Raw genomic sequence first — 25,864 nt, 5'->3', positions numbered from 1 at the left:
AAATTTTGATCATGAACCTACATTGTTAAAAAAAGAGCAACATTTCATTCATAAATACGCGCCTAAGTTAAATGTAAAGGCGTAAGTTATTTGTCCATTGTCACCTTGGTATTGTGACGTCATAGTTTCCTAAATGTTATGACGTCACGTAACTATATGTTACTACTTCATGTCCGTTATTCAATTATGGCCTGATGAGACTCGTACGTGGTACGAGTTGAAAGCGCTAGCCTATAAAACTGTGTTCAATCTTACTCCACTTATTTAAGTATTACTATATATATATATATTACTATATATATATATGACATGAAACCCGATGACTTACTCAATCCCTCTACAGTGACGATGGAGCACCTGATACGAAGGTACAACTTCATGACGGCAGGCCGTGACCAGAGAGTTGACTTCAGCAATGAACAGAGAATAAACTCCCACAAGTACGAGGCGGTGGTGAACGAGGAGGATCTCCTCTGGGCGTTCAGGTTGCTGAGGAAGGGGGTGTGTCGGCCGGATTTCCCCGGGGAGAGTTCTGATCAGTTTTATTTCGCTAAAGATGTGCTGGAAAATTTGATGACTTGGTCAGAGTGAGTATTGAACATTTTCCTGGAATTTCATGTCTTTTATCATATCAAAACATGCATACATCTGTCCTACGTTTCTACACCAACGAGTTTTCTTCAGGGATTTGATGGAAAATGGGAAGATGACATCCTTGTCCCGCATCCATGACTTTTGCTTCGACTTCCTCCACGACCTGATCCAGCAGGGGCCGGGGACGACACACATGAAGTTGTGGAGCTTGATGTTTGGCAACCGTGGCTTTGGGTTTAAGGAGTATTATCATGTAAGTGCACGTTGCATCTGTACAGTGAGAGGTATTATGAGACTTTCCTCACCAATGGGGTGGGTGTTCACTTGACAGTATACTCGACTATTCCCGGTGAAAGTTGTCAGGTGGTTTCTGTTTAGAACCTCACAGGAGACAAGCTGAAGAGTCACGTACGGTTTCTGATGAGGGAGTACAGGAGCCGGGAGCCTGGGCCTGATAGAGAGAGGTTCGAGATCACCTTTAGAACAGCCATCGATTACATCGTTGGAAAAGACTGCTTCAAGTGAGAATGTTATTTCCCCACGGGTTATAAATAACAAATTTTATAAAAATCGTATGTGCACAAGTATGGGGGCCGTTGTACAAAGCGACCTCAGCGCTAAGGTGATCGTAACTCCCATACTTTAACACAGACTTACGACAGTCGTAGTACTAAGGTTGTTTTGTACAACGGCACCCTGGGCGGCAATGTTGACGTTATTCGACCGTGACGTAAGGTCGTAAAGACGTCAGACGTAGGGTCGTAATGACGTCAGACTAGCAACGACGTAAGAGGTGAAGACATCGACAGTTGTTGTTTTTTTAGACGGCGGTCGTTTTCAGTGCATGTTTCTTAATGGGAGTTCAAAATGATTGCGACATAACGGGTAATAAAAAGATTATTACACTCGCTTGCGCGTCATAATGATTTTACGAAATTCGTGTAAGAATCCATGTAGTACCCTCGCTTAAAAAAATCAGTATGACAAAAATGTTTGTATAATGATATATATTAATGTTTCATACAACTTTTACGTGTACAGATTTAAAATACAAGGATTTGTTTTTCCTGACATTTTCAAATGAGCTCACACTACGCATGTTCACATTGTTTTGGTAAGCAATTGAAAAAGAGAAAGGTGCCCACTTGAAAGCTGTATGGGGATATCTCATGACACTGTTAACTCACGGTACCGCATGAACATTGACAGTATTACGGCTACATGCATGTTTATCTGTTGTATCATGTATATCAACTATGTGGTGAGATGAGGTGAAATTGGGTTTAACGTCGCGTCCAAGATTATTGCACTTATATAGCGACGTGCATGTACGTGTGTGTGTTTGTGTGGCTGCTTGTACTTAGTCCGGACTGATGCCGATTTATGGTGCTAGCTCACTGAGATACAATGACGCAGTATAACATGAATACTCCACTCAGACACAGTATACTGACTCCGAGTCGACAAGTCCTTGTTTTAGCCCCTTAATGCCGAGCGCCAGACAGGGTAACAACAAGTACCACCTTTTAACGTCTCTTGGTATTACGCGGTCCGGGATCGAACCCCGAACCCCGCTCTCAGGGCAGAAGCTATACAACTAGACCACGGAGGCGGTTCAACTAGAAGTTGCGATAATAAGATTGGATGTGCAATCCCCACGCCAATTAGAATGTTGTCCTTAATTTCAGAGAGGAAATTTTCAAGGAAGCGCAGACAGAGTTCATAGAATTGTACATTTACCTAGAGTTAACGTTCCTGACTCGTTCAAAGGAAGTCCAGGAAATCCACCACCGCATTCCACATAGTCTGTGGTATATATACGGCAGCAACATCTTCAAGGTGAGAACACGTTGTGCACACGTGAGTGTGAAAGAGAGCGAGCGAGAAAGAGATAGAAGAGAGAGAGAGAGAGAGAGAGAGAGAGAGAGAGAGAGAGAGAGAGAGAGAGAGAGAGAGAGAGAGAATTTAAAGCATGCAATCATCCGTTGTTCAGGACATCGTTGACCCCGAGATGTACAAACGTTTCCTGGAGCGTCTTGCAGACATCATCTGCAACCTCAATCTCACCACCGAGGAATCCGAGAAGGTGCTCAAGAGTGTAACTGATCTTCTTAAGATGTTGCTGTCAGCCGTCGGGTGAGTAAAATCCGTGATACGTGTAGTCAATCCGTGTCCTTAAGACATGGTATGTTAGCGAGTACTCACGACACATGCAGACAATCAGTGTTCCTTTAGCCCTGACATGTAAGCGAGTACCCACAACACATGCAGACAATCAATGTTACTTTAGCAATGGCATGTAAGCGAGTATCCACAACACACTCAGTCTTCCTTTAGCCATGGCATGTAAGCGAGTACCCACAACACATGCAGACAATCAGTATTACTTTAGCCCTGACATGTAAGCGAGTTCCCACGACACATGCAGACAATCAGTGTTCCTTTAGCCCTGACATGTAAGCGAGTATCCACAACACACTCAGTGTTACTTTAGCCCTGACATGTAAGCGAGTATCCACAACACACTCAGTGTTACTTTAGCCCTGACATGTAAGCGAGTACTCACGACACATGCAGACAATCAGTGTTACTTTAGCCCTGACATGTAAGCGAGTACCCACGACACATGCAGACAATCAGTGTTACTTTAGCCCTGACATGTAAGCGAGTACCCACGACACATGCAGACAATCAGGGTTCCTTTAGCCCTGACATGTAAGCGAGTACCCACAACACATGCAGACAATCAGTGTTCCTTTAGCCATGACATGTAAGCGAGTACACACGACACATGCAGACAATCAGTGTTCCTTTAGCCCTGACATGTAAGCGAGTACCCACAACACATGCAGACAATCAGTGTTACTTAAGCCCTGACATGTAAGCGCGTACTCACGACACATGCAGACAATCAGTGTTCCTTTAACCATGACATGTAAGCGAGTACCCACGACACATGCAGACAATCAGTGTTACTTTAGCCCTGACATGTAAGCGAGTACTCACGACACATGCAGACAATCAGTGTTCCTTTAACCATGACATGTAAGCGAGTACTCACGACACATGCAGACAATCAGTGTTACTTTAGCCCTGACATGTAAGCGAGTACTCACGACACATGCAGACAATCAGTGTTACTTTAGCAATGGCATGTAAGCGAGTATCCACAACACACTCAGTGTTCCTTTAGCCATGGTATGTTAGCGAGTACCCACAACACATGCAGACAATCAGTGTTACTTTAGCCCTGACATGTAAGCGAGTACCCACAACACATGCAGAAAATCAGTGTTCCTTTAACCATGACATGTAAGCGAGTACCCACGACACATGCAGACAATCAGTGTTACTTTAGCCATGACATGTAAGGGAGTACACACGACACATGCAGACAATCAGTGTTACTTTAGCCCTGACATGTAAGCGAGTACTCACGACACATGCAGACAATCAGTGTTACTTTAGCCCTGACATGTAAGCGAGTACCCACGACACATGCAGACAATCAGTGTCCCTTTAGCCCTGACATGTAAGCGAGTACCCACGTCACATGCAGACAATCAGTGTTACTTTAGCCCTGACATGTAAGCGAGTACCCACAACACATGCAGACAATCAGTATTACTTTAGCCCTGACATGTAAGCGAGTACCAACGACACATGCAGACAATCAGTGTTACTTTAGCCCTGACATGTAAGCGAGTACTCACGACACATGCAGACAATCAGTGTTACTTTAGCCCTGACATGTAAGCGAGTACTCACGACACATGCAGACAATCAGTGTTACTTTAGCCCTGACATGTAAGTGAGTACCCACGACACATGCAGACAATCAGTGTCCCTTTAGCCCTGACATGTAAGCGAGTACTCACAACACATGCAGACAATCAGTGTTACTTTAGCCCTGACATGTAAGCGAGTACCCACAACACATGCAGACAATCAGTGTTACTTTAGCCCTGACATGTAAGTGAGTACCCACGACACATGCAGACAATCAGTGTCCCTTTAGCCCTGACATGTAAGCGAGTACTCACAACACATGCAGACAATCAGTGTTACTTTAGCCCTGACATGTAAGCGAGTACCCACAACACATGCAGACAATCAGTGTCCCTTTAGCCCTGACATGTAAGCGAGTACCCACGACACATGCAGACAATCAGTGTTCCTTTAGCCATGGCATGTAAGCGAGTACCCACGACACATGCAGACAATCAGTGTTACTTTAGCCATGGCATGTAAGCGAGTACCCACGACACATGCAGACAATCAGTGTCCCTTTAGCCCTGACATGTAAGCGAGTACCCACGACACATGCAGACAATCAGTGTTACTTTAGCCATGGCATGTAAGCGAGTACACACGACACATGCAGACAATCAGTGTTACTTTAGCCCTGACATGTAAGCGAGTACTCACGACACATGCAGACAATCAGTGTTACTTTAGCCATGGCATGTAAGCGAGTACCCACAACCCACTCAGTGTTACTTTAGCCCTGACATGTAAGCGAGTACCCACGACACATGCAGACAATCAGTGTCCCTTTAGCCCTGACATCTAATCAGTGTCAATCAGTGTTATTTTAGCCATGGCATGTAAGCGAGTACCCACAACACACTCAGTGTTCCTTAAGACATGGTATGTTAGCAAGTACCCACGACACATGCAGACAATCGGTGTTTGTAGCGCTAAGATGATTGTTACTCCCATACTTTAAAATAGGCTTACGATAGTCGTAGCGCTAAGATGATTGTTACCCCCATACTTTAACATAGGTTTACGATAGTCGTAGTGCGAAGATGATCGTTACTCCCATACTTTAACATATGCTTTCGATAGTCGTAGTGCTAAGATGCTCCTTACTCCCATACTTTAACATAGGTTTACGATAGTCGTAGCTCTAAGATGATCGTTACTCCTATACTTTAACATAGGTTTACGATAGTTGTAGCGCTAAGATGATCGTTACTCCCATACTGTAACATAGGCTTACGATAGTCTAAGCGCTAAGATGATCGTTACTCCCATACTTTAACATAGGCTTACGATAGTCTAAGCGCTAAGATGATCGTTACTCCCATACTTTAACATAGGCTTACGATAGTCTAAGCGCTAAGATGATCGTTACTCCCATACTTTAACATAGACTTACGATAGTCTTAGCGCTAAGATGATCGTTACTCCCATACTTTAACATAGGCTTACGATAGTCTTAGCGCTAAGATGATCGTTACTCCCATACTTTAACATAGACTTACGATAGTCTTAGCGCTAAGATCGATGTGTGCAAGTGGGCCCAGTTGTTTTGTGACACCCTATTCTCATATTGACCCGCGTACTAATCATACTTAAGTCATATCTCCGATTTCCAGAAGGCTCAAGATCATCTCCTCTTTAGACTGTCTGCCGACCACAGCCTTTACTAATCCTGCGATTATATCATTTCAGCAACACGTTCATGCTGCACAAAGTTCACGCAGACATCATGGACTTTGTGACTGCGATCTGCACCAGGAAAGCAGGGAGCCCCATCCACCCCATTATAAAGGCTGTTGGATATTTCCTGTTCCACACAAAGGAGGAGAAGGACAAGCCTACTATAACGGTGCGAATCACATAGAAAACCACCCGAGTGGACATCACGACAATTGCAGGGCAAAAGAAAGTATACACCCATGTTATTTGGTGGCTAAAATTAAGCAAACAAGAACTTGTTATGCGATGGTGATGTATTTGATACGGGTATCATAGTTGTGTTTTGAACCTTATGTCTGCAGTGTTTCGGCGACTGTTTTCAGCCTAGTTACGTTTTTGATAAAGTATGTAATAATTTTGGTCAACAAGTGTATGCTTTCTTTTGCCCGGCAGTTTATTAACTTTTAGCCTGCTGAATTATTTTCACACTTCTTACCCCTGCCTGCTGGATTAATTTTAGCATAAGGCGCTCTAAAGAAAGTGGGTGATTTCAAACAGTCGGTGCCTCATTGAACAAGGGCCAATTGAAGAAATATTTTGCACATTTATTCCTGAAAGAAAACTACACAATACTATATAAAAATATCCCGATGTTTTCAATCATTCCAAGGTTAAGACCAAAGCGAACACAAAATTTGTAAATTTTCTTGAACTTCAGGCTACCTGAATTGCGGTATTGAAGGTGGTTTGCATTTCATGCTAGGAACCTTTTAATATCGTAACATTTGTGCAAATTGATTTCAATAATCATATCTCCGATATGTTAATTTTAATTGAGTAAAAATTCGGGTTTTTTTTATCGGCATATAACAGCGCGATGGAAAATTATGAACCATTTCAGTAAATTTATTATCTAAACGTTAAAGAGAAAAATAACTTAATTTTCGAGGTCATCATGTCGGTTGCAGAAATACGAATATTCAGGTTAATCTGACGTGTCATGTTATAAAATTTGCAGGAAACAATTGATGACTTATAAATATTCACTAATCCTAATTTCAAGCGTTTTGGTTGAATATTTACGATAAACAAAAATAAACAACCCGTGTCATGATGCTAGCAGACGTCCTAAAATCATACATGGCGCGCTTCGCCCGACCTCCGCATAACTTATTGCTATTTTAATATCAACAAAGTTTACATTGCCTTTATAAATATAACTTGGCGAAAGTTGATGATCTTCTCCATCGAAGAATGTTTTATTCGTCATATTCCGATTAATATGACGAGAGAAAAACGAAAATAAAGATCGTGAATTTTGACAGCACTATTTCAATAAGTGCAAAGGTCACCGGATGTGATGTCACAGACAGGGGTAGTCTGCTGGTAATCTTTCGTAACAAAACAATTACAGTAAATTTTGAAATAGTTCGCCTATCACATACAGCAAAAACATAAGTCCATACACAGTATCAGTAATCGCCACTAACATGAAATAAAAATGTGACTTTGACGATTTAATTCGCGTATTAGTTAATCCGTTTGACCTTGCATGCTCCCGTGACCCGGAAACGGTAGACAATAAATCAAAATGGCACATGCAAGTTTCTCGGTATCTTTTATTTGAACTTCTGTTGATATTTAAGAATCACAATTCAATGTTACGGTGAATATAAATAGGACATGATTCATATTTCTGCGATGTACACGCTGATAAGTTTCACTACAACAAGTGTATCCCACGTAATACGTCTATCGATATCGTCGATCAGCAAGATCACCCTCTACAACAGGTGCGCGAAAATTGGCTTGACAAAACTTGTTTCAAAATAACGAAGGATTTCTAAATTTATTCCAAAAATATGAAGACCACCATGATTGCGTATTGATTATTGATTTGTAATTGTTTAATTATTTACAGCTGTTTACAGGTTTTAAAATTTTAAGTTATATTTAGTAGTTATTTTTTCCCCACAATGATTGTGTGTGTGAACAGTAAATATTGGTCTTTGCATCAGCACAGTGTAACTGATCAAACTTCAATTATTATCTTTAGTTTAAACATATTTTTTCAACAATAAGTATCTTTCACTCTGAAAATCAACTATGTGAATAAGTAACTCTCTGATGTCATCATTTTAATTTTAGTATTCCATGAATAATGAATAAATCAGATCCTTAACATATATACATACATGTACTAAACTCATATGGACATTAATCTTGTTCATTATGTGTTTTGTTTCCAAATAAAACTATTCTGAAATATAATTTAATGGGAATATGCTACATTAATTACAGTAACAGTACCTGTAACAGTAAATGACATTTTTGTTTGTTTAATAACAAGAACCATGGTGGCACATAAGCTGGTAAGCTAGCCATATGTTTCTTAGAAAATGCTATCTCAGTCTTCTGGTTGGAATGAAAAGAAACATGCCTGTGTACATGTTTACCCTTGCCAGATGTATTTTTTCCAGTCAGCCAATCCATTTCTTTTGTTCACCTTATGTGGTCTATTTTATACATACAGGTACTGCTTCAAACCTGTTTTTCCTTTGTATGCAATCACAGTATCACAACTTCCTCAGCTGGTGTGTATAAAAGTTCCCCTGTCATCATGAAAAAAGAATTATAAAGGAAAGTCATGTTTTCATTCAAAAACATATCTGTCTTTCCTTGAATACTCTTTGTCTAAGTGCCAGAAATGTCAGTGTCATAAAAAAAATAAAAAAAGATTTTCATAAGGACTTTTCTTAGATAGACCTAAGTCAAACCATGTGACAAGTTAGGTAGAATTATAACTTTATAAGCCCTCATTTCTGAGGTGTCCATATTTTTCACATTTAAATATATTTTTAGGACAAAACGTGATCCATGTAGATCTGCCTGTTTTGTTATGTGTACCCAAAATTTCTAGTGAATTGGTACCGAAATGGGTATGTGATTTTGTAGATCTACCTAGAATTATTTCAAAGATATACATTAATTTTGGTGTCTTAAACTTAACATAATATCACTTTCCTATCAAAACAATACATTCTAACTTAGGTTTAACCAACTTAACTGGCCTCTTCTTCAGTGACAAGACGTCAATTTTCTCTCAAAACTAAACAATCAATTTCAAGGACCAGTCATGATCATATTATGAACTTGATGAAATATTTTATTATGTGTTCTGTTCATCTACATGAAAACATAAATATAATTATAGATCTATTGTCTTATTTTCTTAGGTACAAGTTCACAAAGTATTTTGGGTACAATTTAATTTGTTTTGGGTACAAAATCACATATATAGGAGCCTAGAATCTATATATATATTCCACTACCTCGTCGTGTACCAAAAGTTTAATCGGTTCAGAGGATGGGAGGTTCTCAGAAAGTTTTCAACAACATCTTTAATATTTTAAATTGTTCTTTTTGTAATGTTAGACCAATAACAATATTATGTTGTTATTATTATGGCATATCAATACGTTATATCACTGTCCGTTGCGGTCGTTTTCAGAAAACATTTTAAAGTTAAAATCATCGAGCGTGAAATCCATTACGGTTTCGCATTTAGACTTACACATTTGATGGCGACAATCACGAAGAAATATGAAACAAATAGGAGTGAAGACTGCTCTCCAGATCAATAAATAGTAAATAGTTGACGAAAAATAGTAAATTATGCATTTTCTTTTGAATTTGAATCTATTTCGGAATTTCTTTATGATAGCTTACCAACTTTTGCATTTTTTCCGTCATGTGTCACATGCGGTACGTGCTTCCGGTTTCAGAAATGATAGTTAAAATTGCAAGTATATTGGTTATTTCTCGTAAACTGCATTATTTTACTATTGAATGGTTTACCTAGAATGTATATCAGATCAGATTTTGCGTGTCATCCAATATTTGTCATTTTTCGCAGTGTTTGTTGACTTTGTTCAACTCAACAAATCGCGAGTTAGGCCATGCCCAAACGTATCACTGACGTTTGTCGGCTTGTCAATGTGTCGGAAAGTTTATCAAACGAAATCATTTGCAAACTCTTTAAAAATGAAATTCTTTTGAAAAGATTTATACATACGTGTCAATAATTCTAGAAAATTAAGTTAGATGTAACAAAATGATTGTAATAGTCTAACGGAATAACTATGCATGTGGAGTTGTTTATTTACCGCCGTTGCCATGATCGTACAAGTTCCATCCAATCGATGATGTTACGATTCAGATTGTTTTTGTTTACAATTAGTTACACCGAAAGTTGCTAATTTTTAGAAATAAAGGAACATGAGTGTTTTCCTTTCGTCAGCAAACAAAAATTTATGATCGAATAGGAAAAATGATGAAATTATAAAGAAAATATCGGACTGCATGCCGCTCAACGTGAAGTGCCAAAAGTCAACAATGGCCGTTTCTGGTAGTTGTGTGCCGAGAAGTTTTTAACTCGCGATATTTTCTTTTTGAGGTAAATAAATGACTGAACGTTTTGATATTGAGCAAGCTGAGCATTTATGCATGTCATACGTAATTTAAATGTTACGCAAAGCCTTCTTGGTAAATAGATATGGCGAGTTTTATTTTGGGGTGTCGTTATTCGCCTGTCGACATTAGATGCACGGGAAGTGACACCTCTCTCGAATGGGTTCGACGTTAGCGTGCAGAGCTTTAATAGTTATTGTGTTTGCAAAGCGAACATATTTCTTTAACGTTTTTCAGTGTTCACCCTACCGAAGTACTATTAGCTATACGCTGTCAAACTTTCGGGTCTCCCATTGTCTGCTCACCGCGACAGATGCTGCGTAACGTTGCATGATTTGCAACTTCTCTACTTATTAAGGGCAACTCTGAGCTGTTCACTGTGATGACGAGGAAGCTGATTGATCTGTTGACCGACCTGGAGGACCACACCCTGATGAGGGTCAAATTTGTTGACGCAGCTGTGTATGATGTTCTTATAAAGGCCATGAACAAGTAGGTCCCGTGTTCATGCTAACCTGATATATCATATCATTTTTAAAATATTTGATACAAAAGTATATATCTCTACAGGCAATGAAAGCAATGTTTCCTATAATACATATTTTCGTAAATATCACATGTCTATTATATGCGCGGTTCAGATATTTGACTCTAACATTCACCCAATACTGACGTATGGGTATAAATGGGAGGATTAAAAACAGAACAACTATTTTACGCAAATTTTGTAAAATGTTGGTGGAAAATAACAGATATCATAAGAAATTGTTACAATGATGGGATCGTGTCTGACGAATAAATTGGGCTTCTTTTACTCAGGAGACAGGTTTTGCTTTTTTGTATACAAAAAAGCAAAACCTGTATCTATAGATTACAGAACACCAAAGCTGTAAAGATTTAGAGACACAAAAGTGGCATAGTAAAATTCAGAGACACATTTTGTAAAACTATATTCAACCAATGAATTTGCACCTGAGAAACATATACTCGAGTTTGAACAAAAAATGTGTACATCTTAAGATGTATTTATTTAGCTTAACAAAACAAACTGATGATGTACGTGGCATTAATGAGTACCATTAAAGCATTTCATTGACACATATTGTCATAGATGTGATTATCATGTTGACGTTGGATAGCATTGTTAGCATCACTGCACTAATTGTTTGATCAAAGAACTTGGAAAAGTGACAAATCAAACAATGCCATATATAAGGCCAGTATGTTAACTGAACAAAATCTGCCAAAACAATTATAACTACTATCAACGTTTAACTTGACTCTAAAACCTGAAGACATGTCCATTCCTCTTTTGCACTGGATTCCAAAGTCACATAAAACTCAATGAATGACTTTCTATATATTCACAGAAATTATTTGAGAAAAGTGGAGTTAATATCATGTGGATTCTCAAAAACACAAAGCATTTGTTTTAAGTTTTGCAATATCTCAGAAAAGCATCAAGTTCAATTCTGTCAAACCATTTGATTTTACCACCTTGTACCCCACTATCCCACATGACTAACTTGATCCATGGGGCATTTGTTGTTAAACGTGGTGACAATGCATCTATGTAAAAGTTGAGGCTAAGACATCTTCTAGGCAAGAAGTAGGTATCCCCATGGGTAGTCCCATGTGCTCCCCTTCTTGCTGATCTGTTTCTTTATGCATATGAATCAGAATTTCCGCTCGGATTGGTTGAACACTATTCCTGCAACTGCAAATTACTTTTCACAACTCATTACGTACAATCAAGCGTGCCCTTTCGGCGAAGATTTCCAAGAGTGTAACTCGACTCTTGCACAAAAGTTGTTTAATCAAGGTTACAACATTCAAGGCCTCAGTAAAGTTTTATGGTGGACATGTTTTTTTCTGGTGTCTTGCTTTTGCATATGTTTGTGCCACCGGTGGGGCACGATACGTTCATATACATTGATACATTTAATCGGCTTGTTTCAAGTTTTAATTCAATCCTAATGAATTTGTTGTAAATTATCAAACATTGTATACGTTTACCTTAATGCGTTGAGCTTCAATATGTTTTATATGTATCATGCGTAATACGTGTCTATGTATGAACACTTGACTGTACTTTTGACTATGTGGCGTCACATACATTTGAAAGAGAACTACATATTGTGAATATGTTGCAGAACTCCTGAACACCGTCGGCTGATGATAGACCTGATAAAGGCATGTCTACGGATCAACCAGCCGATGACAGCCAAGGCGGCCTATAATTGCGTCAGGGGCGCTGAAATGTTTCTGAAATGGAAGGTACCATAATCAGCGACCACGTTAGTGTCGCTATATTATTCTCCTACACAGAATAAGAATCAACAGCATCTATAACTAGAATTGATACAGTGTATGAAGAATGTATCAAAGGGATTATTTTTAAGATTTTAAAAATTTAAACTTGACTGATCCTATTTTTCCTACAACATACAACCTAAACTTTGAGAATTAACCCCAAATAAGAAATATATAACCTAAGATCTCAAGAAATGAGTTTGTCATGCTATGGAATCTGTGGTACCATGATCTTGATGATTGTTTTCAGGAGCATGTGAACGATGCGCGTGAGATTCTGGACATCTTGATGACAGTCCGAGTGTTTGGAGAAGAGAAAGAGATCAAGGAATTTGCTGGATCCTACAAAAACTTTTGCAGTTACTTCGCCGATCAATTGAAGTAAGGTTACAATTACCCATATGTATAAGTGAACTTGGTTTACAAAACGTGTATGTTCACCTGCAAGGAAAGATTTACATTGAGAAACAAGTTTTCATGTCAATTTTGATTTCAAGCTCAAAAATCTCTTGTGACATCCGTAGAGATTCCGGGTTAGAATTTATCCCATGTGACCATGGACAAGTGCCAGTTTATAGAGTTCCGACTCTGGGACTTTCGATGGATTGGATCTATTATATACAGTCTGCAGTGAAAAACATGTGTATTTACCTACATTGTGAAACACATGTGTATTTACTTGCATAGGGAAAAAACATGTGTATTTACCTACATTGTGAAACACGTGTGTATTTACTTGCATAGTGAAAAACATGTGTATTTACCTACATTGTGAAACACGTGTGTATTTACTTGCATAGGGAAAAACATGTGTATTTACATACATTGTGAAACACGTGTATTTACTTGCATAGGGAAAAACATGTGTATTTACATACATTGTGAAACACATGTGTATTTACTTGCATAGGGAAAACGTGTGTATTTACCTACTTTGTGAAACACGTACGTATTTACCTGCATAGGGAAAAACGTGTGTATTTACCTACTTTGTGAAACACGTGTGTATTTACCTACTTTGTGAAATACGTAGTATAAAAGTATGCATGCTCTCTTGAGTTCTTGTCTTCATGATGGCTGATTCGTCTCTGTATGTATTCACAGACTGATTGCATAGAGATTCTCTTCAAACGCAGCCCTGTGACAGAGGCATGAAGAAGCTATAGGGTATACAATAGGCAAAAAGATCACAGTATGAGCAATTATCCATGCCGTTGGGCTACAATTACACGCAAAAGTCACATGGAAACTAAGAGCTGGCCTTTCATGATCGCCACATGACCTAAGTACTATTATTATACAGCGACACGTGCCTTTACCATCCCCACTTTAGCCCCTTCGTGGTGCTTTGAAACTTGGAAACCCAGAGAACACGAATAAAAGATGTACTAGTGCGAGTGATGTTACGCAAATACCTTTGGTTTGTTTGGTACAGTGTAAACTATATACATTTTGTTTCCAGGAGGGATCGTATCATTCCCCAAATGGTTGACAAAATGGTCGAATTTAGTTTGAAAATTCTCGAGAGGAGAGAAGGGCGCCTGTTCAAAGCTGGAAGTGAACTTGCAGATGAAATAGAGTTCATCGGAAAGGTGAGTTTACTTGTGAATGGCGAATTCTGGACTGACGACAATCCTGGTATTTGTTCTTCTAAAACGTGACAGTGACAGTAGCCAACTTGCAGTTGTTGTTTTTGTCTTTTACAGGTTTATAACACAGGATTTGATAATTTGTTCCATTGATTGTATCTTTTCAGAAAAACAAGGACCTGATAATGTCGACATTTTCCAATCTGCTGCCCTTCCTGAAAGATCCAAACTTTCCCTGGAAAGGCAACTGGTTCGGTTATTCGGGCAGGATCGTTAGCAAGCTTGCATCGAGGTCGATTGAAGCCTTGTAAGTAGTACATTTACACTGCACGGATATATAGAAACTGATACTAGACGAAATAGGCGAAATGTGATATTTGTACAAAGTGTTAAAACTGACATATTCACTATATACTGTAACGTACGGCCTGAATAAGATTAAATGCAGTTGACAGACCCAGACAGACAAAGATACAAACTTAAACAGATTAAAATAAACCTAATGACAGATTAATGGTAACTGAAGGCTAACGCCAATTCTTTATCTTGCAGAGAGCCCAAAAGCATAACTGAAAAGGACATAAGTGTCATTGCCTACTTCGTGATGACGGTGATGAAGGGAGACTTAATTGATGAGGAAACTAACACACCAAGCACAATCTTCTTCCAGCTGTACTGTTCGGTCGCGACAAAATTTTTGAGCCTTGTAAGTAGTTTAGTTTCAACATTATTCGCCTATAAAAAGGACGTATTGTATGAAAATACTTTCATGAAATAGTCAACCAGAACCATAGTAATGGTTGAACAAGAATTCGAACCCACGATTATAAATTCTCGTATGTATAAGGGATGCATCTCTGCACAATGACTTCTACTGATAGAGTCCTCTGGTTTGATGTTTTCCACACTCTACATGGTATAATCCACGTAGTTTCATCTGCCTGATACTTCACGGGGTTTCCGCTAATATTTGTTGCTTTTAATATAATCTGCTTGGACAAAAATCAACGCCATTTGAAACCTCTGATTGAGGTTATGTTCCAACGTCATGGTAGAATTTGATATAACCCATCTATTCACTCATACCTTATATAGAAGGAATATTGATATCCCAGGTGATATATTTGCCACACGCTATGACACAGTCAACCTACATCCGTTACTTGTATCATGATGGAACCTCCTTCTCCCTAAGCTGGACGACCAGGAGAAGATGCAGCGAGCCATTCTGGTGGTGAGAGAAATCGTCAACTTGCTGTCTCACGAATATAGCGAAGTTTCTGATATAGCCATGGCCCAGGTCAGCGTCGTTGTGGGGAATGGGTCAAAGGTCATGGCACTGTTCTTTCCCAAGCTGATGGACGTTTACATGGACACAGAGAATTCCACATTGTTATGTATGTTTTACGTTTCGACTTTACGTGAATAATGTCATACTTCCTTCATGCAACAAAGGGTTGCTTTCATACGTTTCCTTCTTTCGTTCATTTTCGAATTTGTGAGGACGATTTCACGGATGTGTCTGTCGTGGAAACAAAACTAATGTTAAACCTATATAAGTACTGAGACTCTCTTGTTTGAAGGAAATTAATAATGTATGTCACTTTGGGTTATGAATTTGGGACGAGGTAAGCAGTTGCTTGTATATGTGCATACTGTGAAACTTTGTTAACTCGACGTGATTAAAACCAGTTTTTTTCGGCTTTGGAGAAAGGAGATATATATGCAGTATTGCAATATGATATATCATCACTCGTTTAGTCTAGACCTCTTTCAACATCTACATATAGTAAAAGGTGGACGTTACCGCGGCCACCGAATGGATTCCGGGTTAGAATAGGTTCCCGCCAATTTATGCTGGCCATGCGAAGCGACTAAATGGGCTGGGTGGTCCGTCTTGGTGACTTTGTTGATTGCGTGTCATCGTACAGCGACGGCGTGGCTCGTTGCTCACAATATCTATCTCTTGATAGAGATTATACAGACTCGATTCTTTACCAGCCACCGTCATACGGTTGAAATATTGCTGAGTGTGGCGTTAAAACAACAAACAAACACACACCCAATCACACGATTTGATAATCCTTAAATTTGTTCATAAAGACGATTCCAGGGAGAGATTTCATTTTATTACAAATACCCTGAATGCGTGCCCGGTTTTTTTTCAGATTACCTAAGTCAAATCTACCCACACTACCCCAAACTTCAAGATCAACAATTCAAAACTCTCTTCGAGTTGATCGACACCCCAGAACGGTCGTCTGTATTACACTTGTGTACAGAGATAGCCAAGAAACAACCGAATGTAAGTTGGTGTAATAGTGAAGTATAATCAAGTGTTAGTGGATACAAACCGTTTTATAGCGGAGGGTAATATATACATAACGCTATGTGTTGACCAAAATGAAACAATAATTTATCCAGAAATCTGTACGCAAAAGAATTCAGTGTGAAACCAACAAACCACAAAAATGGTAGACAATTAATAATTGTCTTGTTAAGGTGTACAAATCAATACCAGTTACTGCACAACAATTACAATGGCAATACCCAACATATGTTCTTCCACACCACTGCTTACATTATATATTACTACATTCTTGACAACCAATTATTGTCAAAACACAATGCCATAAACTTCTACCGAATCTCTGCAGAATCAATGTAATACAATCACAACACTGTTTATCACATTACACTGTAACCATATAACAATATGGAATAAAATACGGGAACGTATGCATTGAATGTCTAATCAAAGGTAAAGACGTGCATTCTTACGTCTTTGTAACAAGGATGTGACATGGGGAGTGGTGTCTGATTGAACCCGATGTGGACCAAATTGGCCCGGACAACTTTTATTTTGGCATATTCGTGATGAGGCTGCTGATGTTAGCTCCGCGCATCATGTGCACCGCCACTCCGCAGAGCTCTGGGACATAAATTCCAGGTTAATCCCACAGATTTTAATGGTATAAGTCAGGATTTGCAGCCAGCCAAGGCTGACCAGATGTTCTTTTTCATAAAATAAACCCCAACCGACACACGAGCTGTGCATGGCTGTGTGTTATGTTGTAAACTGCCGCTCAATCATACACGCAAAGGCCTCATAACCACATCAACCCCTGTGGGTCAGTCATCAACATTGGTAACGTCGGTCGCTCTGAACAGCTGTAGGTGATGATAGCCCAAATCATCAGATCTTGCGTTAAATCGGTATACTGCTGCTAGCTCTCACACATTGTCTAATTGTTCCTTAACATATTCATGGCAGCATCACTGTGAAGGAAATATTTCATTTAAAATATTAACACATAATATTAAGATATTGAAATGTAGTTCTTGATTTACTTAGATTAAGTGAAGCAAACATTGCAATGAAATGTCCGAAAATCCGACGGGCAACAAGTAGCAAAGGTATATTTGTTAACATTGAGGTACATTGACCTGGCCGTTATTCTATCGCAGCTATGGTAACCGCATCAATACCTTTGTTCGTGACGTCAAATAACAAATCATTTCTCTATGCTTCATGGTTGTGACAAACTGACACAGACTGAAAATTGACAAAATTGATATTACAAATACAAAAGGCTCAACTGAAACAATAGATTAATCTCTAAAATTAAAATAAATAAATATTGATTTAACATAATAACAAATTATAAGGACAAATATATCACAATTTATAATGGTAGAAAGGAAACATTTATGCAAAAGACCGTGCTCTTTGATCAGATTGGTGTACTATACATGTAACAATCCAGAGTTAAATGTGAGCTCTTTCCAGTTGTTCACTGAGGACCATATTGGTAAGCTGAATGAGGAGATGTTCCAAGGTGATGAAAGGATGCAGGCAATGTATTTGATGGTCATGGGCCCACTCTCCAAGAAGATGCCAAGAAAGCTCATCCCCCACCTGAAAACCCTGATGGAAGGCGATGTTAACTCCCAATATGGTGCCAAGTATCAACTCTTCGTTGTTCTGAAGAATGTGGCCATTATGAGTGACGATGAGGTACGTTGTTCTTAATATATTCAAATGTCAATAAACTGCGCCTTACAAAACACTAAATTGGCACAAACATGATGGCAAATCCTTTAAAACATCAAATTTAGAATGCAAACAATATATTCTGCTCGATCCCATTAACAGAACGAACTAGAGTGCCTTTAAATTCTTCACATGATCATTGTTAAATATGAAACATAAACGCCAAAAAATCACTTAAGAATTGACTTTCACTTTGTGTGAGTTCATTGGAGTATGAACCTTCACAGAGTGAGGGCCTAACTGTATGAACGTAGGATCAATTGGCCTATCATTGAAAGGTGATTAAAGATGTATCAAACAGACACTAAGGTAAAGTCGTAGATTACTGTAGACAGTCACTGCCAGCAAAGACACGGATCCAGTCGATACTACCAAAGTTTGGATGTGCATTTCTTCGTTTTCTTCACTAGGGTGGGTCGTAGCAAGGATATTCGAGAACGATCATGCAGTCAAACTCTCTAGCGTTTCTCAATGTATACTAAAACGCTGAGTTCAAGATAAAAGGGTCTAAATGATCAGAAAGAACGCTTCTGTGCATATTCGGGGTTCCCCCGGGATGTGGAAGTAGTCCGTCAGTGTTTACGTCATTTCAAGAACACGATCTCTGGAAAAACGTATGAACGTCAAGTTGTGTCTTTCATAAACTTATGAACGTCAATTTCGCGGTCAGGTGACCGATTTCTCGTCTAATTGAAAAACCGTATATCGTGTAAACTTCAAATTAAAAAATTATTCTAGTTTATCCGTCGAAACGGATCCCATTGAAATGATATGAATGGATCACTGAAAGTTTTATCGTTAAAACACAAGTTTGATACATTTTCACTTGTACTATTTAGCAAGAAAAGTACAGTAAGTTAAGGAAGTGAAATTACATGAAACTAAACTGGGCTGTTTTCTGATGCTGCCACAGTACTACAAGGCAACAAGAGGTACCGAGGAACTATTCAATTACGATTTTAAGAAATGAATTTAGGGTTTCAGTTTAGTGGCACAAACAAAATATACCTAAATCTATAACATAACTTGGACAAAAAGCGGTAAGGCTGTCATCATTTGGAAAGCAAATACAGTAAACTACTGTTATAACAGACTCAAAGGGACCACTAAATTTAGTTCGTAATAACCGTAGTTCGTTATAAGCACATTTACAGGATATATACAGCAAATGGATGGGACCAAAAACAGTTCGTTATATCCGTCAGTTCGTTATAAGTGTGTTCGTTATAAACTAGTTTAAACTATTACATATATCAATTTAGACAATTGAATAGCCAACAGCTCAATACAGGCACTAATTACGTACATGTTCGTAACACAGGCTGTGGCAGAGGAAGTGATGGCATATCTAGAGAAGGTCCTTCGAGGTCCTGAAGACGACATGGTGACTTCCTCCTGTCTCAATGAGATGCGTGCTATAGGTGGTGTATACCGACCACTGTTGGAGCGTCGTAAACCAGCCATAGAGGACTTGAGGAAACGATCTACTGTCCAGACAACAAAGGATCAGTGTACCTTTATCTTGGATGTTCTGGAAGGAAGAAGGTGAGAATACTATGGCACTGTCCAAAACTTCATAAAGGTCTAAAAATTATGCCTGGTAGAACTTGTGGAGTTCTTCGACACACTTGAAATAAAATTACATATTTTACTACTTTCCAAAATATAACTTTCATTACAGCAATGCGTCACTGATCCGTTCATTGAAGGTCGCTTCTCTGACAATATACTATGTTAATATACCTACAGCCTGGAGTCCCTGGCTGAAGAGATCAAGGATGTAAAAGAAGATGTGGAGGAACTGGACACACGAGTGACAAGGACTGAGGTTGGCCTTGTGCTGCTCAACCAAGGGGTGGGTGAGCAGCGGGAGGAGCTGGATGGGGTCAAAGTCGATGTTGAGGCTCATGGCGAGAAGATTGGCCATCTTGAGGAGACAGTGGATGACACCAAGGCTAAAGTGGAGGAACTCGACGGAAAGGTAAGCACAGTTTGAAAGGAGTGATCCTCGAATTTTTCAAGAATAACGATGTAAAAACACGAAATTGTGTATGGTAATGAACAACATCTAAGACATCTGTACCTTTCAATATAATATGGAAAATTGCTAATACTGTTACGTTTACTACTGATTATGCTTGTAAAGTAAACAAAGATCATGGGAGTCTAATTTGACAACTCTCTCTTTCATCAATCATCAAGACACTCAGTCATGCTCCCTTCTGGGCAAGAGACGTGGCCAAACTACTCAACCCTGAAGACCTTCTGGACTGGACACTTCTCTCTAGACGTCTTGGCTACACCAATGATGACATCAGGAGCTGGGCGCAGATGCACGACCCATGTATGGCCATGCTGAATGAATGGTACGCCACTCGGAAGACGAGGGAAGCCACATATGCTGTGCTGACAGCACTGCAAGAGATGGACAGAATGAATGCTGCTGTCATAGTGGAGAATGCAATGAAGATGACAGGTATTATTAATTACATGAAATGTTGTTTTTTTTATCTGTTATACAACCTTTTCGTACGTGTTTAACCACTTTTTAGATATCACAACAACCAATGCCAAACTGATGAACTTCTTTGTACTTACCGAAATAGATTTCCATCAAAGGGCACGTTCATATGTCTCAGTGTATTTTTGTCACGTATTGATGTCTTGTCAACATCGTCTTAACATTATAGAATGGTCATATGTTTATAATTTCTTTCTCAGAAGCTGTAGTCGAGGACGAAGAGTTTGAGTACCCGGAGCCTCCAGAGGTGTTCCTCAGCTACCAGTGGGGAATCCAGAACGAGGTGAAGCTTCTGAAGCAGCACCTGGAGAAGGCGGGCTTCACGTGCTGGATGGACATTGGTCAGATGGGAGGTGGAGACAAGCTGTTCGAGAAGATTGACCAGGGAATCAGGGCAGCCAAGATCATCATCTGTTGTGTCACTGGGAAATATGCCAAGTCTTCAAACTGCAACAGAGAGGTATGTGTCCGGATAATTTCCACTGACATTAAAGTCTATTTTCTAACAACATCAAAGTTTCAAGTGTTCCACAAAAGAATATTTAATAATCCATGCCTTCATTCATCTGGGGGTTAATAATTTCAATTGCTAAGAAACTGTGACGAAAAGGCGTATTGAAAGGCAAATGTGTTTGATAAAGTGCATTGATTTTTATGTGGACATGTTGTGTTTTGGCTTAAGGTGAACCTCTCGGTAAGCCTGGGTAAGCCCATCATCCCTCTGTTGATGGAGAAACTATCATGGCCTCCACCAGGCTCAATGGGGCATATCTTCAGTGAGTATCTGTTCATCCGATTCTTCACCCGGCCTGGGGAGGAGACTGGTGACGACAGATACTGGTCAGCAGCCAAGTTCCAGGAACTTCTGATGCAGGTCAACTACAACAACGTCAAGCCGGAGGAACAGAAGGTGGAAAAAGGTGGGCAAATTGGGAGGCATAGATAGCGAGAGGGGAGGCATGTGTGGATAGTTCATTAAAACATAATTCAGTGAAGTTTTAAAATAAGTTGGATTTTTTACTTTCGTAAGATCTGCTGAAATGTTATTTACATTCGAAATGTGGGAAAGCTATCTTAAACATTTCCGGAATAGTGTTTTACCTATTACACCGATTATTATTGTTGCGAAAGAAAGCCATAAGAACTGTGTTTTTTCACACAAAGAATACATGAACTGGTGGTGTCCTGTGGCTGAAGTCATTAAGATAGAAAAGAAGGACGTAAAGGCGATGACGGCCGCCAGTCAGCAGAAACAAGCGGAGGTTGAGGTAGGTTGGGCAGACCGAATGTTTCATTAGCTACATTATTTTCCGATATTATTGCCGTGGTCACATTTGTGCATTGTAGTCTTATATGTTTGCCCTGAACTGCAGTTAAAGGGGAGTTGTGTGAAAGCATCATACAGCTCTTGCCTCAGTGAAGCTTTCAAAAGTCTAACGGCAGACATGTGGAGGACAAAATTTGACGAATTAGTGAGGAAAACCATGTCCGTTGTAATACCCTCCTGTACCTTTGCATGTGTTTGTGGGGCAGGTTACGCTCACCTTAATACATGTATGTGTTGTTATGTTTTGATTTATTTGTAATTCCCTTCTTTCTCAGTCTGGAGCAGCCTCTCCTGATGTGTTCATCTCCTACCAGTGGGGAAAACAGAAGCAGGTTCAGCTCATGTACAAGCGCCTGACTGAGATGGGCTTCACCGTCTGGATGGACATCTACCAAATGGGAGGTGGGGACTCCCTCTATGACAAAATTGACAAGGGCGTGCGGGGGGCAAAGATCGTGCTCACGTGTGTCACCTCAAAGTATTCTCTGTCAGCCAACTGCAGGAGGGAAGTCAGTCTCGCTGATGCCCTCAAGAAACCAATAGTGCCTCTGTTGCTGGAGAAGATGACATGGCCACCATCTGGCCCGATGAGCATGGTGTTCACTCAGCTTATGTACATAACCTTTGCCAAGGATGAATCTGTTCAGGAAAGATGGGATGGAGAAAAGTTTGATGAACTATTGACCAAATTAGATCAATACGTGCCGAATATTATTGTGTCAGGTGATGAGGAACCTGTTCCGTCCACTGAAGTTGATACTGGCGACACACCAGAAAAAAAGAAGTCAAGATGCTGCTTGATATTGTAGAAACACATTTAGCCTTTCCTGAACACCTGATTTCATCATTGTTTTCAGTGAACCATTAATAAAGGTTTTACTGCCAATTTGCCGTGTACGCCCAATAGAATCAGTTTCAGCGGAGAATCGTTATTCTCTGGCTCTGATGTTTATATTTGGTAGCAAACTGTGATAAACTGTAGAACATGATGTCCGATATTCACTTGGAATCTTCAATTAATGTTTCCCTTTTTGTGTCAATTGTTGCAAGTGTAAACTTATCAACACAGAAGGCTTATCTTTTTGTGTGTAGGGGCGGTCGTGGTTAAAACGTTCGCTCGTCACGCCGAAGACACTGGTTCGATTCCTGACATTGGTACAATGTGTGCCCATTTCCGGTGTCCCCGCCGTGATATTGCTGGAATATTGCTAAAAGCGGCGTAAAACCACACTCACTCACTCTGATTACTGTAGTTACGTTAACATTGTTTACCGACACTTCAAGAAGGTGTCAATAGTGAGCTGAACACTACTAAATTGTGATTCATCTATAGCAGGACACATACCAGGCTGTACATAATATGTTAATTGATCTTCATCTTGTTATATTGAAACCTTATAAAATCCCATGGTTTTGTTATGTTCATGAGAGTATTGCACAACCGGGATGAATATTCTACATGTAGAAATACCATTACTTATTTCCTATTGACATGTGCTGCGCTTGTACGGTAACAGAAATGTTATTAATGTTAGAGTGAGTATAACACATATGATATATGATATGAGATAACCATTTTGATCATGTTTGCGAAGTTTTGATGGATATGTTGATAGTCTAAAAGCGTATTTGTGATTATGAATTGTGATATTACTGGGTGCTGAATGTAAATACTTACCTTTACTTCTGCACAGTACGCACACGTGGGACCCGTGAAGATCCGGGATAGAATAGGTCTTCAGCAACCCATGTACCCGTGAAGATCCGGGGTAGAATAGGTCTTCAGCAACCCATGTACCCCTGAAAATACGGGGTAGAATAGGTCTTCAGCAACCCATGTACCCATGATGATCCGGGGTAGAATAGGTCTTCAGCAACCCATGTACCCGTGAAGATCTGGGGTAGAATAGGTCTTCAGCAACCCATGTACCCATGATGATCCGGGGTAGAATAGGTCTTCAGCAACCCATGTACCCGTGAAAATCCGGGGTAGAATAGGTCTTCAGCAACCCATGTACCCGTGAAGATCTGGGGTAGAATAGGTCTTCAGCAACCCATGTACCCGTGAAGATCCGGGGTAGAATAGATCTTCAGCAACCCATGTACCCGTGAAGATCCGGGATAGAATAGGTTTACAGCAACCCATGTACCCGTGAAGATCCGGGGTAGAATAGGTCATCAGGAACCCATGCTTGCCGTAAAAGGCGATTTACGGGATCTGGTGGTCAGGCTCGCTGACTTGATGCATGTCATCGTATCCCAATTGCTTGGATCCATGCGCATGATGTGAATCACTGGATTGTCATGTCCAGACTCGATTATTTACAGAGCGCCGTCATATTGCTAGAATATTGCTGAGTGTGGCGTTAAACAACAAACAAAGAAACATACACGTGGATGTGAAGCGTTTTGAAACCGTCCAAGATGATACCATGTTTCAATCCTAGATATCTGCAAGAGATAAATATTCCAAAGGATCCATGTATAGAATTGTAAAAAGTGACTGTTTAAAGTTTGAAGGCTTTTTGATCATTACAGATGATAACATTTGGAGATCTTTACGGACGTTCAGAACATCTAATTACAATGTACAGTTGAAACAGACAGATGGCGGACAATCTGAAACAAAATGTCCACTCCAATTGTATGACACATGAGATGAATTTCACTATTTGTGTATGTGTCCTTCTCTTGACAAAGAGAGGAAACAACTGATTCGTAAATACTTTTACATTAACCTAACATGTATAAAATATTTTTTTTGATTTTGCTTTTATTGTCCGAAGATTAGGAACACTGAGAAAACTACTAGTATTTAAGTTCTGTATAATAATTATGATAAGTTCAAAACTGGAAAGAATATTTTATAAATATTTGAACAGTTTTTCAGTTGTGTACTGCACCTGATCCGACTGCTGGGGAAAGATGCTTATGACACTGTAATACTGATTTCATGTATATTGTTTATAACCAATACTTGATCTCTACCTCAAATGTCGCTGCTAGCGACCTGAGTGTAATAAAGTTTCAGTTCAGTCATAAAACTATGTATATCTCACTGTGATATCTATGTTTGTAATTTCATTTGAAATGACATGTTTATTCATTTGATTCTTGTATATATATAGTTAGGTATTAATCCTCCAGTATGTATGTCTGTTGAACTACGTCTCTACTGTGAATAAATCTGTCGTTGATTGTTGTTAAGAGTTAATGTATGTCATTTTTTGTGTGTGCAATCTAGAGTCATGCAGAGAACAACTATAGACCGAATAAATGAGCCTAAAGACTGATCATCTTGGTTATGTGTCTTTACGAACAAAGAGTCTCTCACTGATTAGCAAGAGACACTCACCTGTATTTGCCGTGTCACATGGTTGAAAATAATGTTCATTTCTTCAGTTTTTCCCTGTCGACATTCTAGGTTAGTCCTCACGAGAACGCTTGCAATTGTGTGACCAGGACTTGTCATTCTGCCCTGAATGCGTGTTATTGTGCTCCGATGGAGTGTCAGTGTGCCCTAGTTGCTAATCAGTGTATCCTGGTGACCTGCCACTGTGCCTTGCTGG

General features: G+C 39.5%; 1 protein-coding gene across 1 annotated transcript; it reads left to right on the top strand.

Moving 5' to 3' along the window:
* The first annotated feature begins 187 nt into the window (after nucleotides 1-187).
* LOC124147001 lies at nucleotides 188-24,106 on the top strand. The gene is made up of 22 exons (XM_046517590.2): nucleotides 188-587; nucleotides 685-847; nucleotides 973-1,115; nucleotides 2,283-2,433; nucleotides 2,588-2,730; nucleotides 6,055-6,211; nucleotides 10,850-10,983; nucleotides 12,645-12,768; nucleotides 13,055-13,185; nucleotides 14,267-14,396; nucleotides 14,561-14,700; nucleotides 14,946-15,099; nucleotides 15,589-15,790; nucleotides 16,562-16,698; nucleotides 18,184-18,411; nucleotides 19,769-19,992; nucleotides 20,197-20,428; nucleotides 20,650-20,923; nucleotides 21,169-21,428; nucleotides 21,651-21,888; nucleotides 22,133-22,236; nucleotides 22,571-24,106. Exons 1-22 carry the CDS (start codon nucleotides 310-312, stop codon nucleotides 23,102-23,104), a joined length of 4,281 nt encoding a protein of 1,426 aa, XP_046373546.2. The 5' UTR covers nucleotides 188-309; the 3' UTR covers nucleotides 23,105-24,106.
* The last annotated feature ends 1,758 nt before the right edge of the window (nucleotides 24,107-25,864 follow it).

The sequence above is a fragment of the Haliotis rufescens genome, unplaced genomic scaffold (genome assembly GCF_023055435.1).
Source record: "Haliotis rufescens isolate VD_foot unplaced genomic scaffold, xgHalRufe1.0.p SCAF_1, whole genome shotgun sequence".
In the NCBI taxonomy this organism is placed as follows: domain Eukaryota; kingdom Metazoa; phylum Mollusca; class Gastropoda; order Lepetellida; family Haliotidae; genus Haliotis; species Haliotis rufescens.
Note: the sequence above shows the minus strand (reverse complement) of the source record. Positions and strands in the feature narration are given on the sequence as shown.

Bases quoted from the DNA above. Each gene is read 5' to 3' on its own strand.
- LOC124147001 (XM_046517590.2), top strand. From the start codon at position 310: ATGAAACCCGATGACTTACTCAATCCCTCTACAGTGACGATGGAGCAC. The intron at 6,212-10,849 runs GTGCGAATCACA...CTACTTATTAAG, and splicing joins AGGACAAGCCTACTATAACG to GGCAACTCTGAGCTGTTCAC. The intron at 12,769-13,054 runs GTACCATAATCA...GATTGTTTTCAG, and splicing joins AAATGTTTCTGAAATGGAAG to GAGCATGTGAACGATGCGCG.